Source organism: Neovison vison, chromosome 13 (assembly GCF_020171115.1).
Source record: "Neovison vison isolate M4711 chromosome 13, ASM_NN_V1, whole genome shotgun sequence".
Classification (NCBI taxonomy): Eukaryota; Metazoa; Chordata; class Mammalia; order Carnivora; family Mustelidae; genus Neogale; species Neogale vison.
Genome location: NC_058103.1, coordinates 30,444,966 through 30,461,802, shown reverse-complemented (window position 1 = coordinate 30,461,802; position 16,837 = coordinate 30,444,966). Strand labels below are relative to the sequence as shown.

Here is a 16,837-nt window from a genome sequence, read left to right as displayed (position 1 = left end):
GACCCTGGGATCACGACCTGCGCCGAAGCCATCCAGGTGCCCTGCAACAATGGCTATTATACATCTAAAATTTGTTTATTTAAAGTAAAAGTAAAATTTGCTTATTAAAAGTCTGGGGTGCCTGGATGGCTTATTCAGTTAAGCCTTCTGCTTGGGTCATGATCTTGGGGTCCTTGGATCCAGCCCTGCGTGGGGCTCCCTGCTTAGCAGGGAGTCTGCTTCTCCCTCTTCCTCTGCTTACCACCCATTCTGTTTGTGCTCACTCTAATAAATGATTAAAAATCTCTAAAAAAAAGTATAAGTCTAAAGAAGGTTCAGCTATAAAGCTAATTATGTAGATTATGATAGTTTATTTTTATCATTTTGTGTTTTCATCCTTTACGACAGCAAGGTATATAAAAATGTCTCTTCCAAAATCATTTGGTTTTGAACACTTGTTTTTAAGTAGTTTTATATTTCATTAGTGTCTACTTGGTATTGCATCTGGTAAAATTGTCTTTTTTTTTTTTTTTTTTAAGATTTTGTTCATCAGAGAGTGAGTGGGAGGGAGAGAGAGATAATCTGAAGCAGACACTGCGCTGAGCACAGAGCCTGTTGCAGTGTTTGATCCCATGACCCTAAGATCATGACCCGAGCTGAAATCAAGAGTCATATGATTAACCAAATGAGCCACCGAGGCTCCCCAAAATGATCTTTATTAAATATTTCCAAGGGGGCGCCTTGGTGGCTCAGTGGGTTAAGCCGCTGCCTTCGGTTCAGGTCATGATCTCGGGGTCCTGGGATCGAGTCCCACATCGGGCTCTGCTCAGCGGGGAGCCTGCTTCCTCCTCTCTCTCTCTCTGCCTGCCTCTCTGCCTACTTGTGATCTCTATCTGTCAAATAAATAAATAAAATCTTTAAAAAAAAATATTTCCGAGGTTGCTTAAGTTTCAGGGTTTAGGGTTAAAGAATATTGACAAAATGTTAATACTGTTCTTTTGTAAATAATTTTCCCATAATGGTGGAAATTTGCTACTTTGTCTCAGTTATTATTTCTTTCAAGAAAAGTGTTAGTTACATACTTTTATCATATGGCAGTGAATTGTTTTTAGTGTATAAATTATTGGTATCTGGATGGCTCAGTCTAAGTGTCTTCCTTCAGCTCAGGTCATGATCCCAGGGTCCCGAATTGAGCCCCATGTTGGGATTCCTATTCAGTGGAGAATCTGCTTCTCCTGCTCTCTTTGCTCCTCCCCCCCCCACACCCCGCTTGTACTCTCTTGCATGCATGTTCTCTCACTCTTTTAAATAAAATCTTTAAAATTAAAAAAAAAATTATTGTCAGGTATAGAATTTTTTGTTTTTGGTTTTACTATTATAATAATAACTAATATGGGTATGCTCCCAAACTGTAAAGATTTGTGTTTGAATCCTGACTCTCCTATTTACCATCTGTTATACTTTGAGCAAGTTACTTAATCTTTCCAGGCTTCCATTTTACCATCAGTATAGTAGATTTCATAATACCTTCCTTGTAGGATCATTTTTTTTTTTTAATTTTTTTTTTTAAGATTTTATTTATTTGACAGAGAGAGATCACAAGTAGGCAGAGAGGCAGGCAGAGAGAGAGAGAGGAGGAAGCAGGCTCCCTGCTGAGCAGAGAGCCCGATGCGGGACTCGATCCCAGGACCCTGAGATCATGACCTGAGCCGAAGGCAGCGGCTTAACCCACTGAGCCACCCAGGCGCCCTTTGTAGGATCATTCTAAGGTTGAAATATGAAGCTGCTTGCCAAGTGCTGGCACATAAATAAGTGCACAGGATTGAAGAGTAATTTTACTGGTCTTCTCAGGAAATAGAAGCTAATTTATTGATTAGGATTCTTTTTTACAAGCAACAAAGCCCGTCTCTGGCAAAGGAAAGCAAAAGAGGTTTTACTGGAAGGACCCAGGGTAGTCTGTTCCCAGGATTAAAAGACGAATTGAGGGACGCCTGGGTGGCTCAGTTGGTTGGACGACTGCCTTCGGCTCAGGTCATGATCCCGGAGTCCTGGGATCGAGTCCCGCATCAGGCTCCCAGCTCCACGGGGAGTCTGCTTCTCCCTCTGACCTTCTCCTCGCTCATGCTCTCTCTCACTGTCTCTCTGTGTCAAATAAATAAATAAAATCTTTAAAAAAAAAAAAAAAGACAAATTGAGCATTCTGGTCTTGGGCAGGAAGGAATGGGAATAGCATCAGGATCTAGATGGTGGGACATAGTGGACAGACTTTCTGGGTGCAGCTATCATAATGCTTGTGGTCCTTTCCCCTTTTGAAAGACTAAGCTCAAGATCCAGATTCCTAGGAGAGAGATTGGTGATCTCAACTTGGGTAGCAAGATATTTTTACTCATCTTCTGTTTCATTTTTTTTTCTTGCTGGCATTCTGTCATTAAATAGAAAAACTGTTCTTAAGGCCCAAGAAAGAAGGGGGACTTGGGTGGCTCAGTTGGTTAGTGTCTGCCTTCAGCTCAGGTCATGATCTCAGGGTCCTTGGATTGAGCCACATGTCTGGCTCCCTGCTGGGGAGTCTGCTTCTCCCTTTCTGCTCATGCTCACTCTCTCTAATAAATAAATAAAATCTTTAAAAAAAAAAAAAGACTCAAGAAAGGAAAGGGTAGAATTTTTCGGGAATTGTCCAGATTTGGGGTCTTTATTTAAAGTCTTTACAGTCTTAGCATGTTCAGAGAATTACTTTTAATTTAGGCTTTTGCACAACAATGAAATGGCTTAGGTATATTGTTGACTATAAATGTAGTTTACTTTGCTTTTATTTTTTTAAGGAACTCAAACAGACTCGAAGTCAGGAAATTGATGACCATCAACGTGAAATGTCAGTTTTGCAGAACGCACATCAGCAGAAATTGACAGAAATAAGTCGTCGTCATCGAGAAGAATTAAGTGACTATGAAGAACGAATTGAAGAACTGGAAAACCTGTTACAACAAGGTTGTTCATTGTTTTTGTATTTTTAAGATTTTATTTGTTTATTTGAGGGAACACAAACAGGGGGAAGGGCAGAAGGAGAAGCTGGCTCCACACTGAGCAGAAAGCCCAACTCGGTGCTTGATCCCAGGAACCTAACTAAGATCATGACCCAAGCCAAAGGCAGCTGCTTGATCAGTTGAGCCACCCAGGCGCCCCAAGGTTGTTAGTTTTATTAACTTAATGGATTAGGTAACATAATTAGATGACAAACGTAGTACTGTAAAACCAACACACTGGTGTGAACTTGGACTACATTCTAAAGAATGAATGAATGACTAGTTCTGTTCATCTGCCTGAAATTTGCAGTGGCATCACTACTGCAAGATTATGCAGAAATGGAAAGGTCCTTTTGCTTTTTTGGCGAATAGTTACATGGATTTCTTTGCATTGTTTGGTGATGATAGTTTGGTAATAAGTGATCAGAAATATTTTTCCTTTGTTTAAAACTCCTATAAATAGGTGTTTTAGTGGTTGATTCAAATAGTTTTCATCAACTATTTATTTAAAAGTGCTTTATTATGGGGGTGCCTGCCTGGCTCAGGAAGTGGAATGTATAGCTCCTGATCTTGGGGTCATGAGTTTGAGCCCCACATTGAGGGTAGAGATTACCTAAAACATTTTTATTCAAATGTTTATTTTGGTAATTTAACTTTTTGTGTATTTATTTTTACTTTTTATTTTATTTTATTTTTTAAAAAGATTTTATTTGACAGAGAGAGAGATCAATAAGTAGGCAGAGAACCAGGCAGAGAGAGAGGGGGAAGCAGGCTCCCCACTGAGCAGAGAGCTCCATTCAGGGCTCGATTCCAGGACCCTGAGACCATGACCTGAACTGAAGGCAGAGGCTTAACCACTGAGCCACCCATAATTTAACTTCTTAAAAGACTTTCTTTTCATAACAAAATTGAGAAGGGAGTACAGAGATTTCCCATATACCCATGCCCTGATATGGGTACATCATCAGAATGGTACATTCTTTACCAAGATGAATCTGCATTGACAGATCATGATCCCTCAGCATGTGTGTTTCACTTTAGGGTTTCTTGGTGTGTACACTCTCTGGGTTGGACAGATATATGACACATTTTCATCATTATAATATACAGAGTTGTTTCAGTGCTCTTAAAATCCTCTGTGCTCTGCCTCCTCACTTCCGACCCACCCTCCTTCACAGTCTTTGTATTGTGTCTATTGTTTTGCCTTTTCCAGAATGTCACATAGTTGGAATCACACAGTATGTAGCCTTTTCAGATTGATTTCTTTCATTTAGTAATTTGCATTTGAGTTTTCTCCATGTTTTTTTCATTGCTTGAAACCTCAATTCTTTTTTTTAAGTTTTTTTTTTTAAAGATTTTATGTATTTATTTGACAGATCACAAGCAGACAGAGAGGCAGGCAGAGAGAGAGAGAGAGAGAGAGAGGAGGAACCAGGCTCCCTGCTGAGCAGAGAGCCTGATGCAGGGCTCGATCCCAGAACCCTGGGATCATGACTTGAGCCGAAGGCAGAGGCTTTAACCCACTAAGCCACCCAGCCGCCCCTACACCTCAATTCTTTTTAATGCTGAATAGTATTCCATTGCCTGGATGTACCGGAGTTTATCCATTCACCCACTGAAGGACATCTCTTCCAAGTCTTGACAGTTATGAATAAAGCTGCTATAAATATCATTGTTTAGGTTTTTATGTGGATTAGGTTTTTATGTGGATTAGAGTTTTTAGTTTTTTTTTTTTAAGATTTTATTTATTTTATTTGACAGATAGAGATCACAAGTAGGCAGAGAGGCAGCCAGAGAGAGAGGGAGGAGGAAGCAGGCTCCCTGCTGAGCAGAGAGCCCGATGCGGGGCTCGATCCCAGGACCCTGGGATCATGACCTGAGCTGGAGGCAGAGGCTTTAACCCACTGAGCCACCCAGGCGCCCCTAGAGTTTTTAGTTCTTTTGAATAAATACCAGCGAGTGCAATTGCTGATCATATCATAACGGTGTGTTTTGTTAGAGACTGCTGAACTGTCTTCCAAAAGTTTTGCATTTTGCCTGGAATGAATGAGAATTTGTACTGCTTCACATGCTCACCAGGATTTGGTGTTGTGAGTGTTCTGAATCTTGGCCCTTTTAATAGGAGTGTAATGATATCTCATTGTTGTCTTAACTTTTTAAGTTTTTTCAAGTTCTCAAGTCTGTTAAATATCCTAGTTGTATATAGAAAGCTACTTATCTCTCAGTAATTGACACTGGCTGTGCTTGATTTTCTGTTTATGTTCTAGGTGGCTCAGGAATTGTAACAACTGATCACTCAAAAATCCATGAAATGCAAAAAACTATACAGGATCTACAAAATGAAAAAGTAGCATCTATTAAAAAAATTGAAGAGCTTGAGGATAAAATTAAAGACATAAATGAAAAATTATCTTCTGCAGAAAATGACAGAGATATTTTGAGGAAGGAACAAGAACGCCTAAATGTTGAAAACAGACAAATAACAGAAGAATGTGAAAGCTTAAAACTGAAATGTAGTAAATTGCAGCCTGATACTGTGAAGCAAAGTGATACTGTGACAGAAGAAGAAAAAATCCTTCCACAGAGTCCATCGGTGGAAGAGGAAGTGCTCAAACTACAGCAAGCACTGTCTGGTATACAACATTTGGAAATTATCTATGATTGGTGTTTATTGCATACTAGTTTTATTTTTTTAAGATTTTTTTTTGTTTGACAGAGAAATTAAAAGTAAGCAGAGAGGCAGGCAGAGAGAGAGGGGGGAAACAGGCTCCCATCTGAGCAGAGAGTCCGATGCGGGGCTCGATCCCAGGACCCTGAGACCATGAGCCAAAGGCAGAGACTCAACGCACTGAGCCACCCAGGCGCCCCTGCATCCTAGTTTTTAAAGACAAACTGAGTACTTTATGGAAGTGGAGTATTCAGGCAGATTGGCACTAGAAGTTGAGTAGAATTGTTTGGTTTTGGATTCAGTGCCATAATTAATGGATCACAAATAGGAATTTTCTACTGAAAAGGCTTTGTTGTAGGCTGGATGTCGCTCAGCCTCCCTTTCTCATCTTTTAAGTAGTTACAGGGAACTCACTGATGTCGGAAGCCATGTAGATTTCTGAGAAATATATATGTAGCTATTTACTGGAAGGAGGTATGGGCCTATTTCTGTTAGTCTGCATAGAACCAGATACTTTGTGGAACTCTAAAATTCCAGGCCCTCCAGTTAGGGAATGCAATCTTCCTTGTTCAGAATTCTTTATTATTTTTGAAATGATGTCCTCTATCTAAGCAGACATGAGAATGATAAGAGCCATCAGTCCTTCACCGTTTTATTTAGTTACCTGTGTTATGTGTAAGAAAAAGTAAGTTAGTAAACGAAATATGCCAAATACCGGTGTTCATTCATGCCAGGAAAACATAATGGGAGCTCTTTACTGTGAAGATGTATTTTATTTTGCACTTTTGTCTTCTCACAATACAAACTCTCACTTTATGAACTGGTTCATTGCTCCTCTGGAGGTTTCTAGCCCTTGTGTGCTGTTCTCCACCCCTCCCCACCAATCCCCTTGACGAGGTCTTTATCATGAGCTCCTGACCCAGATGGCCAACTCTATAAACTCCAATTAGAGTTAGGTTCGATGTCACCATGTCCTCCTCCTCCTCTTCCTCTCCCTACCTTGGTGATTTACCAGTCTGCCAAAACAGAAAATTTGAAGTCATCACCTAGTGTGTCCTGTACGTTCTATTTCCTTAGCTTCTCTGATTCAGTGATATTTCAGGATTGTACCCTAGAGGAGCTCTAGAGTTTCTTAGAAGGGCCTCAGTCTTGGGAGCTGCCATGATGGCAAAGAAAAGATTATTCACTAGGGTTCTAGACTTCTCTCTCATTTGACTTCCGAGTAGCTCTGCTCCTTTCAAAATACATATTGGATGACTCATGGGTTTGTTTGCTTTAAAAAGTTTGCTGTCCTAGTCCTTCCTCTTTTCCTCATTTCCATTGCCACTGAGTAACTTCAGCCAGTCATAATTTCTTTTGCCTGGTTATCTATAGATGTTACGTTTTGTTTCTTTTCTTTTCTTTCCTTTTTTTTTTTTTTTTAAAGATTTTATTTGTTTATTTGTTAGAGAACATAAGCAGGGGGAGCAGCAGGCAGGAGAAGTAGACTCCCTGCTGAGCAAGGAGCCCTGTGCCGGACTCATCTCAGAACCCTGGGATCATGACTTGAGCCAGGGGCAGACCCTTAACCCACTGAGCCTCCCAGGCGTCCTGCCTATAGCCATTTCTTAATGTAGGGAAATAGCTGAGTGGTTAAGAATATGACTGAATTGGAACCCAGCTCATCACTAATTAGCTGATCTTGGGCAAATTAATTAACATCTCTGTGCTTTGGTTTTTCCATCCCTATGGTTAGGATAACACTCCTGTCTTCTTCATAGTTGCAGTAGTAGTAATGGGGAGTCTATGAGTTACTAGATGCAGAGTTCTCTTTAGAGCAGGAGCTATCCCATTTTAAGTATTATAAAAGTATTAGCTGTTATTATTCTCTGGTTTCCATGATTCCCTTAATTTTTTTTTTCTATCTGTATCCAGAAAGGTTTTTCAGAAACATGCAACAGGTTTAACTCCCCTGATCGTAGTACTTTGTGGCTCCCTGTGAACTTCAGGATAGTCTTTCATGATCCAGTCCTTTTCCCTCTTTAGTTTCACCTCTTCCCATTCATCTAACATGCTAAGCATTAGCTATACTGAACTTTGTACATAGCTCCTAGAGTCAATGACTTTGTCTATTAGCTCTGTTGTTTTTGCACTTGCTGCTATGTATGTGTGGAGGGTGTCTGTTTCTCTCTGCTGAGTCTTAAGTATATTATGATTCATTGTGGATATTGTGTCTGCAGGGAGGTACCTGTGCTACCTCTTTCCTGGCCTTCCTTAGCCCCCATCCCCCCAGTCTGGAGTAGGTGTTGGCCCTTTCTGCTCTAGTCGCACCTTGTGCTCCCTGTATCATACTGTGCAGGAGTCATGTGTTTCCTTTCTCTCTGAATTGAAAGCTGCTTGAGAGCAAGCAGGGACTAAATGTTTTCATCTTGTTCTCTAGCAACTAACTGATTTCATAGAAAATGCTTAGTGTTATCTGAATGAAAGTTGAATGAATTACTTCAGCTGAACTAATGGTATTCTGTCTGTTCTTCTAGAACCACTTCTATATATGGATCCATCTGTAATACCAGCTTGAATGGTTTTTTTTTCTCTTGTTATATTAAGTCACTTTAGAGAATTGAGAGATTATTATATCATTATAAGAATAAAAAATACATACTTTTGTTCCATTTCCCCTTACTCTCAGTCCTTTTACTATTTCCTGCTATGCAAACTAATCAGCTCATTTTGAAACATTGTTATTAATGTTTTTATCAAAGCAATAACTTCTGATTCATCCAGAATAGATTATAATTTTTTCTTCTGTTCCATAGGACTGCATTTTAATGGAGCATCTAACTGGCATTTATGTTATGATTTCTTTGTTATGTCAAATAGAAGTATAAAACAACAAACCGTTTGAGCTTGCTGATTGTGCTTATAAATATATTTTATTTTAATTGAGTTTTATTCCTGAGTTTGATATAGGAGGTAATTATTAAGTTGAAGAGTTTTAATGTCATTCATTATTGTTTTTACAGATGCTGAAAATGAAATTATGAGATTGAGTAATTTAAACCAGGTAAACTAATTTTAAGAGAAAAGCTTTTGACTTTGATTTATCAAGAGAAAATATTTTGATTATTATAGTTGCTTATTTTGTGTTTTTTACAAATTCACTTGAACTTATCCTGGGAACTTGCATCTTCGTAATTTTATGTTTGTTGATTAATAACAAACTTCTTGAATCATAAATTGACATAATTTTAAAAGTTACATAATTTAAAAAATGCAAGTATATCATTTTCAGGATTAATTTGACAGACATTATGTTTATAGATAGTGGAAGCAGATTTTCCACCACAATGAGGAATGCATTTTAATTTCCCTTAAGGAATTCAGAGAGTTGCTTCTATTGCTAATGATTACAGACTACTTTGTAAATGTGTTTATTTTTTGAAATATAATAAAATTCTAAGAATATTTATAAAATGAGTGACTGGCTTTGGGCAGTCCAGTGTTGCTTGCCTATAGTTTTTATATATCACTGGAGAAATGCTGAGTACAAATGTACAGTAGTACAACTTGTGTACTTTTTTGTAAACTTGAAATTTATCTAAAAACACATTGTTTTAACATTTTGTAGGATAACAGTCTCACTGAAGACAATCTGAAACTTAAAATGCATGTTGAAACTTTAGAAAAACAGAAGTCCTTATTGAGTCAAGAAAAGGTGGGTACAGTAAAAATGGAGGACAGAATTAAAATGTGTGACTACAGGTCACAGCCAAGGGCCACTTTGTATCAAAATGGAACGTTTAGGTCTTGAGAGTCCTGAGGGTAAAACTGATGTCACTGATGCTTGTCAGACCAGGATGGAGTATTCAGGGCAAAGTTCAAGAATGAGAGGCTGGCCAGAGTTCACATTTACAGATAAGGGAGCTGGTAGGCATACATATATGAGCAGATACATGTATAGGTAAAGACTCTGCTTTGGTTTCCGATGAAGTCCTGAGAGCAGCAACACACAGGTGGTTCTAGAGTCTGGAGTGGTGGTAGTGGCATCCTACAGAATCTATTAACTGCTTCTCTGTCCTGGAACCTATCTAGTGTGGTAGAATTTCTTAATGGTGAGGTATGAAGAAGGATACATTCTCAGTGGCAGAGATAGAGACTTTGTGTATGTTGGTAGCAGGTTTGGAATAAGGTTCTATAATGCAGTGTTGGGAATGAGGAGCGGTATTTTTATTATGTACTCGGTGATAATTCTTTGGCTAAGACAGGTGCTTAAATACAGTATGGCTGTGAGCTGATATTATTAAGTTATAGGCCAGTGTCTTAACTCAGTTGAAAAAATTTGTTTAAAAATTTTAAAAAATTATTTTTAAAAAATAATACATGTATTCACTGATGTACAAATTCAGTAATTCATATGGAAAACCTTTAGATGGTACAAATGGAGTATCCTTTGCACCTCTTTTGGTTGGCCTCTTTTTTTTAAGATTTTATTTACTTATTTGAAAGAGGAGAGAGAGAGAGAGAACACATGCAGGGTAGGGGTAGAGGGAGAGGAAAAAGCAGACTCCCTGCTGAGCAGAACCCCCCCCCCGACATGGGGCTCCATCCCAAGACCCTGAGATCATGACCTGAGCTGAAGGCAGATACTTTACTGACTGAGTCACTCAGCTGCTCCTGAAGGCAGTCTTTCTTACCAGTTTCTTTTATGTCCATCCTTCTAGACTACACTTATGATGTACGATTATATAAATAGCTTTAAAAAAATACAGCTTTTAGCCTCCTATACATACTATTCATATATACCTTAACATATTTTCAGCATCGTCCGCATTAGCATATACACAGTGTTTCTGAGAGGGATGCTGTCAGCGTGGAAAATTCTTAGTTTTGTGCACTGTCGTATGCATGGTGGGATCCTTGCCTCCACCCTTTCTGTTTACTAAAAACCAGTGTCTCCTCCTCTTTCTTAATTCTTATATTATCTCTATTTTCTCTGCTGTTTTCTGCTCTCTCTGCATTCTGCTTTTTCAGTTCCTTCTTTCTCTAACTGGCTAGGTATATTTCATAGTTTGCAGATCTCTGCACATATTTGATAGTATCTGTAACCTTGCCATGATATTTTTGGATTTGTAGCCATTCCTGATAGCTCTTGGTCCTTTCTTTCAATGTTATGTAAGCCTTCTTAACTTTTCCTGTAAGTTTCTCTGATATGGGTCTACTCACTGCTTAAGAACCTACCTGCAGGGCCGTTCATGTTTTTTGTTTGTTTGTTTTGTTTTTTTAAAAAGATTTTATTTATTTATTTGACAGAGAGATCGCAAGTAGGCAGAGAGGGGGGAAGCAGACTCCCTGCTGAGCAGAGAGCCTGATTTGGGGTTCGATCCCAGGATCCTGAGATCATGACCTGAGCCAAAGGCAGAGGTTTAACCCACTGAGCCACCCAGGTGCCCCAAGGCCATGCATATTCTTAACATCTACCTGAGAAAAGCTTGCGATTCCCCTGATTGAACATATAAATTTATTATTTTTTTTAAATTTAAACTCAATTAGCCAACATATAGTATAGTATATAGTATGCCATTAGTTTCAGATGTAGAGTTCAGTAATTCATCGTGCCTGTCACCCAGTTACCCCATCCCCCCACCCGTTGCACATGTAACTTTAGAAAGGCATTACAAAATGCTGTTTTCATTAACCGTAGTTCAGAATAAACTTTTGAATTGGAACTAAAATGGGAATTTTGAGGGAGATGTTCTAGTTTTCCCTGGTCTCTTTGTAAGGTATGTATAGTTGCTTTATTTGTAGATGTTTAGGATTCTTATTTGCTTTAAAGTAGAGTCCATAGAAATTTGATATTTTCTATTGGTGAAAGAAGGCTTTAAACTTTTGTTGTACCACAAGCATCACAATGAGAGGTTGAAACCGTGTTGAAGCATAGAGAACTGTCCCACTTCTGGAGTTTAGAGGAAAAGCATTAAATACCTCTAGAACAGAATATAAAATATAGTTTAAAAATCATACATATATAGATAGATAAATCTTTAGGACTGTTAAGAGTTGAGAGAGGGGAACCTAGTCTCAGGTTGGATGGCAAAGGAAGAAAGGAGTCTACTTTCTTGGGTCAAAGGAGAGTTTCATGTGCTGACAGGAGCCATTAATAAGGGGAATTCCTTTAATGAGAGAAAAGAAACATTTTATTTTCTAACTGGAGAATGAATGAATGTTGATTTTTATAGATGTTTATTTAGTTTATGGTTGTTGGTGACTGGACATTAGGGGAATGGAAGTGTAGAGAACCAGGACACTTGGGACATTTTGAGGAGACTGTGTGGGGTGAGAGAAGCAGCAGACAGAAGGGAAGCTGAGTGGGAGTGGGATGAGGAAGGCTCCCACATGGGAAAGTTTTTGTATAAAGAAACTGGAGCTGGATGAACTTTAACAGTCATTCCATCTTGTCTGGTGTTACAGAAATGTTTTTCTTCTTTTTTTTTTTTTTTTAAGATTTTATTTATTTGACAGAGATTACAAGTAGGCAGAGAGGCAGGCAGAGAGAGGGAGGGGGAAGCAGGCTCCCCACTGAGCAGAGAACCCAATGTGGGGCTCCATCCCGGGACCCTGGGATCATGACCCAAGCTGAAAGCAGAGGCTTTAACCCACTGAGCCTCCCAGGCACCCCCAGAAATGTTTTTCTTGAAGCTACTCATAAAATCGCACATGAGTGAAAGCTGTGATTTGTTGAATTTTATGTATTGTTGCTGAAGTCTTATTCAGTATTGTTTCTGACACAGGCATCTGAGAATAGATACCCGTGTGTGTGTGTGTGTGTGTGTGTGTGTGTTTATGCCTGTGTGTGTGTCTGTATATATATAAAACTTTTTGGAGTCTTCTTCCAATTGACAATATATGTTGTTTTTCCCCATTTTTATTATTTAAGGAAGAGCTTCAGGTATCACTTCTAAAATTGAATAATGAATATGAAGTAATTAAAAGTACAGTTGTAAGAGACACGGATTTGAATTCAACACTAAATGACTTAAGACTGACTTTGGAAGCAAAGGAACAGGAGCTCAATCAGAGTCTCACTGAGAAGGAAATACTGGTAGCTGAGTTAGAGGAATTGGACAGACAGAACCAGGAAGCTACAAAGGTAACATGATGTGAGAACCAGAGTGGCACACATTCTTTTTAGTACACTGAAGATTGGAATAACAAGTGAAAATGATGGGTGTGATTTAAACCTGTGATTTCATCAATATTTTGCTTCATTGATAATCTAATCACAGAGGCTGGCAAACTTCTTCTGTTTGGGTTAGAAGTAAATATTACTTCTAATATTTAGAAGGGTTAGATAGTAAAGGGTTAGATAGTAAATATTTTTTGGCCCTGCAGGCCATGTAGTGGTCTCAGTTGTACTCTACTCCGCTCTTGCACTACGTAAACAATGAACGGTGGCTGTATTCCAGTAAGACTTGATCTACAAAAACAGGTGGCTGGCCTGATTTCGTTCATTGGCTGTATGACTCCTGCTTCAGTGATGAAGAGTTGAAATTGAACAATATATATCATTTACTTTCTCTGGTTTTAAATTGTAGTCTCTAGGATAATGAAATAGATTTGCTGTAAGATGTTAGTAATTTTGTTAAGATTTTTTTTTTTTAAAGATTTATTTATTTGAGAGAGAGAGAGAGAGAATGTGCATGCATGTAAACAAGGCAAGGGGCAGGGGGAGGGAGAGTCTCAAGCCGGCTCCGCACTAAGCATGGAGCCTGACATAAGGCTCAATCCCACGACCCTGAGATCATGACATGAGCTAAAACCAAGAGTTGGATGCTTAACCAACTGTGCCACCCAGGCGCTCCTAAATGTTGGGATTTTTAAAGAAGTTTAGAAGGATTAGAAGTATCTGAGGAGTATTCTTTATTATTTATGACATTTTGCCAAATTTTCGTTAGGTACTAAAATGAGAGATTGTCTTAAAAGTGACCATTCAAATTATTGTTCTTTCAGCATATGATTCTGATAAAAGATCAGCTATCAAAACAACAAAGTGAGGGAGACAGCATCATTAGTAAACTGAGACAAGATCTAACTGATGAAAACAGGAGAGTCCATCAACTTGAAGATGATAATATGAACATGACTAAAGAGCTGGATGTGCAGAAAGAAAAGTTAGTTCAAAGTGAACTTGTCCTAAATGATTTGCATTTAGCCAAGCAGAAGCTTGAGGAGAAAGTGGAAGATTTAGTAGATCAGCTAAATAAATCACAGAACAGTAACTTAAACATGCAGAAGGAGAACTTTGGACTTAAGGAGCATATTAAACAAAATGAGGAAGAGCTTTCTAGAGTCCGGGATGAGTTAACTCGGTCTCTGAATCGAGACTCCGGCAGTGATTTTAAGGATGACTTACTTAAAGAAAAGGAGGCAGAAGTCAGAAACTTAAGGCAGAAACTTTCAGAAATAGAACAGCTCAATGGCCATTTAAACGAAGTTGCCTTTGATCTGAAAATGGAAAATGAAAAGTTGGTTTTAGCATGTGAGGATGTAAGACACGAGTTAGAAGAATCCATTGCTGGTAGCAATCAGATTTCTCTGGAAAGAAACACTTTTGTAGAGTCTCTAAAAATGGAGAAAGGACAGTTAGAAGCAGAATTGAGTCGGGCTGAGCAGAGGCTGGTAGAAGAAGCTAATAAATATGAGCAGATGATCGAACAACTATCTAAGGCACGTGATTTGAGTACTTCTGCTTTACAGCTGGAACAGCAGCGTTTAATGAAACTTAGTCAAGAGAAAGACTTTGAAATAGCAGAACTCAAAAAGAACCTTGAACAAATGGATACGCACCATAAAGAAACCAAGGAAATTTTATCCACTAGTTTAGAAGAGCAGAAGCACTTATCCCAACTTATAAGTGAGAAGGACGTTTTTATTGAAAAACTTAAAGAAAGAAGTTCAGTGCTTCAGGAGGAATTAGATAAATGTACTGAGGCCTTAAGAAAAAATGAAATTTTAAAGCAAACCATGGAGGAAAAAGACCGAAGTCTTGGGTCCATGAAAGAAGAAAACAATCATCTCAAAGAAGAACTGGAACGGCTCCGTGAACAGCACAGTCGGGCTGTGCCTGTGGTGGAGCCTAAGCCTCTGGATAGCATTACAGAGCTAGAGTCTGAGGTGTTGCAGCTGAATATTATAAAGGGGAATCTTGAGGAGGAAATAAAACGTCATCAAAAGATTATTGAAGATCAAAACCAGAGTAAAATGCAGCTGCTTCAGTATTTGGAGGAGCAGAAGAAGGAAATGGCTGTGTTTAAGAGCCAGCATGAGCAAATGAATGTCACACACACCCAACTCTTCTTAGAGAAAGATGAAGAAATTAAGAATTTGCAAAAAACAGTTGAACAAATCAAAACCCAGTTGCACGAAGAAAGACAGGGCGTTCCAACGGAGAATTCTGAGATCTTTCAAGAAACGAAAGTACAGAGCCTTAATATAGAAAACGGCAGTGAAAAACATGATTTATCTAAAGCCGAAACTGAGAGATTAGTAAAAGGAATAAAAGAACGAGAATTGGAGATTAAGCTCCTAAACGAAAAGAATATATCTTTAACGAAACAGATTGATCAGTTGTCTAAAGATGAAGTTGGTAAACTCACTCAGATCATCCAACAGAAAGACTTGGAGATACAAGCTCTTCATGCTAGAATTTCTTCCGCTTCCTACACCCAGGATGTTGTCTACCTTCAGCAGCAGCTGCAGGCCTACGCCAAGGAGAGAGAACAGGTATTAGCTGTTTTGAGTGAGAAGACTAGGGAAAATAGCCACCTGAAAACGGAGTACCACAAAATGATGGATATCGTTGCCGCCAAAGAGGCAGCTCTCGTGAAGCTGCAGGAGGACAATCAAAAGTTGTCCACTAGGTCCGAGGGTGGTGGCCAAGATATGTTTAGAGAAACTGTACAGAATTTGTCGCGTATCATTCGAGAAAAAGACATTGAGATAGATGCATTAAGTCAGAAATGCCAGACCTTATTGACAGTTTTACAGACATCCAGCACTGGGAGTGAGGTCGGAGGTGTTAACAGCAATCAGTTTGAGGAGCTTCTCCAGGAACGCGACAAACTCAAGCAGCAAGTGAAGAAGATGGAAGAGTGGAAGCAGCAGGTGATGACCACAGTCCAGAATATGCAGCACGAGTCCGCCCAGCTTCAGGAGGAGCTCCATCAGCTTCAGGCACAAGTTCTGGTTGACAGCGATAATAATTCTAAATTACAAGTGGACTATACTGGCCTGATCCAAAGTTATGAGCAGAATGAAACCAAACTCAAAAATTTTGGGCAGGAGCTAGCACAAGTTCAGCACAGCATCGGGCAGCTGTGCAGCACCAAGGAGCTGCTTCTAGGAAAACTTGATAGTATTTCGCCCCAACTATCCTCCGGATCTTTGTTGCCTTCCCAGCCAACAGAATCTCCTGGCATGGTGAAGCCTGATAGATTGAGGGAGTCTTCGAAACAGGAGCTAGAAGAGTTAAGAAAGTCACTGCAGGAGAAAGATGCAACAATTAAAACGCTCCAGGAAAACAATCACAGATTGTCTGATTCCATTGCTGCTACCTCAGAGTTGGAAAGAAAAGAACACGAACAGACAGACTCAGAAATGAAGCAGCTCAAGGAGAAACAAGAGGTCTTACAGAAGTCACTGAAAGAGAAAGACCTCTTAATCAAAGCCAAAAGTGATCAGCTACTTTCTTTAAATGAAAATTTCACCAACAAAGTGAATGAAAATGAACTTTTGAGGCAGGCAGTAACCAACCTGAAGGAGCGGATATTAATTTTAGAAATGGACATCTGTAAACTAAAAGAAGAAAATGAAAGAATATTAGAAACAGCCAGGGTAAAGGAAACGGAGTATCAAGCGTTACAGGAGACTAATACGAAGTTTTCCATGATGCTTCGAGAAAAAGAGTTTGAGTGCCATTCAATGAAGGAAAAGGCTCTTGCGTTTGAGCAGCTACTGAAAGAAAAGGAGCAGGTATGTTGGGAATGGAATTTTTATACAGGAAAGTTGGGGTGGGGAAGATTTTTCCAGTGGGTTGGTTACTTTATAGGTAATTGTGTTTGAAGGGGAATGTGAAGTTGTTCATTCAGAAATACCTCTTTCAGGCTTTTGTGACTTCATTCTGAGTAAATTTTCC

The 16,837-nt window shown here is 39.1% G+C and overlaps 1 protein-coding gene across 2 annotated transcripts in view; it reads left to right on the top strand.

The window, feature by feature from the left end:
* The window catches only part of TRIP11 (thyroid hormone receptor interactor 11), a 68,523-nt gene that overhangs the window by 17,862 nt on the left and 33,824 nt on the right, over positions 1-16,837 (top strand). For both annotated transcript variants that reach the window (XM_044231232.1, XM_044231231.1), the window contains exons 6-11: positions 2,799-2,964; positions 5,267-5,632; positions 8,670-8,710; positions 9,275-9,361; positions 12,581-12,793; positions 13,654-16,674. In XM_044231232.1, the coding sequence (XP_044087167.1) occupies positions 2,799-2,964; positions 5,267-5,632; positions 8,670-8,710; positions 9,275-9,361; positions 12,581-12,793; positions 13,654-16,674 (3,894 nt within the window). The remainder of the gene's footprint in view (positions 1-2,798; positions 2,965-5,266; positions 5,633-8,669; positions 8,711-9,274; positions 9,362-12,580; positions 12,794-13,653; positions 16,675-16,837) is intronic.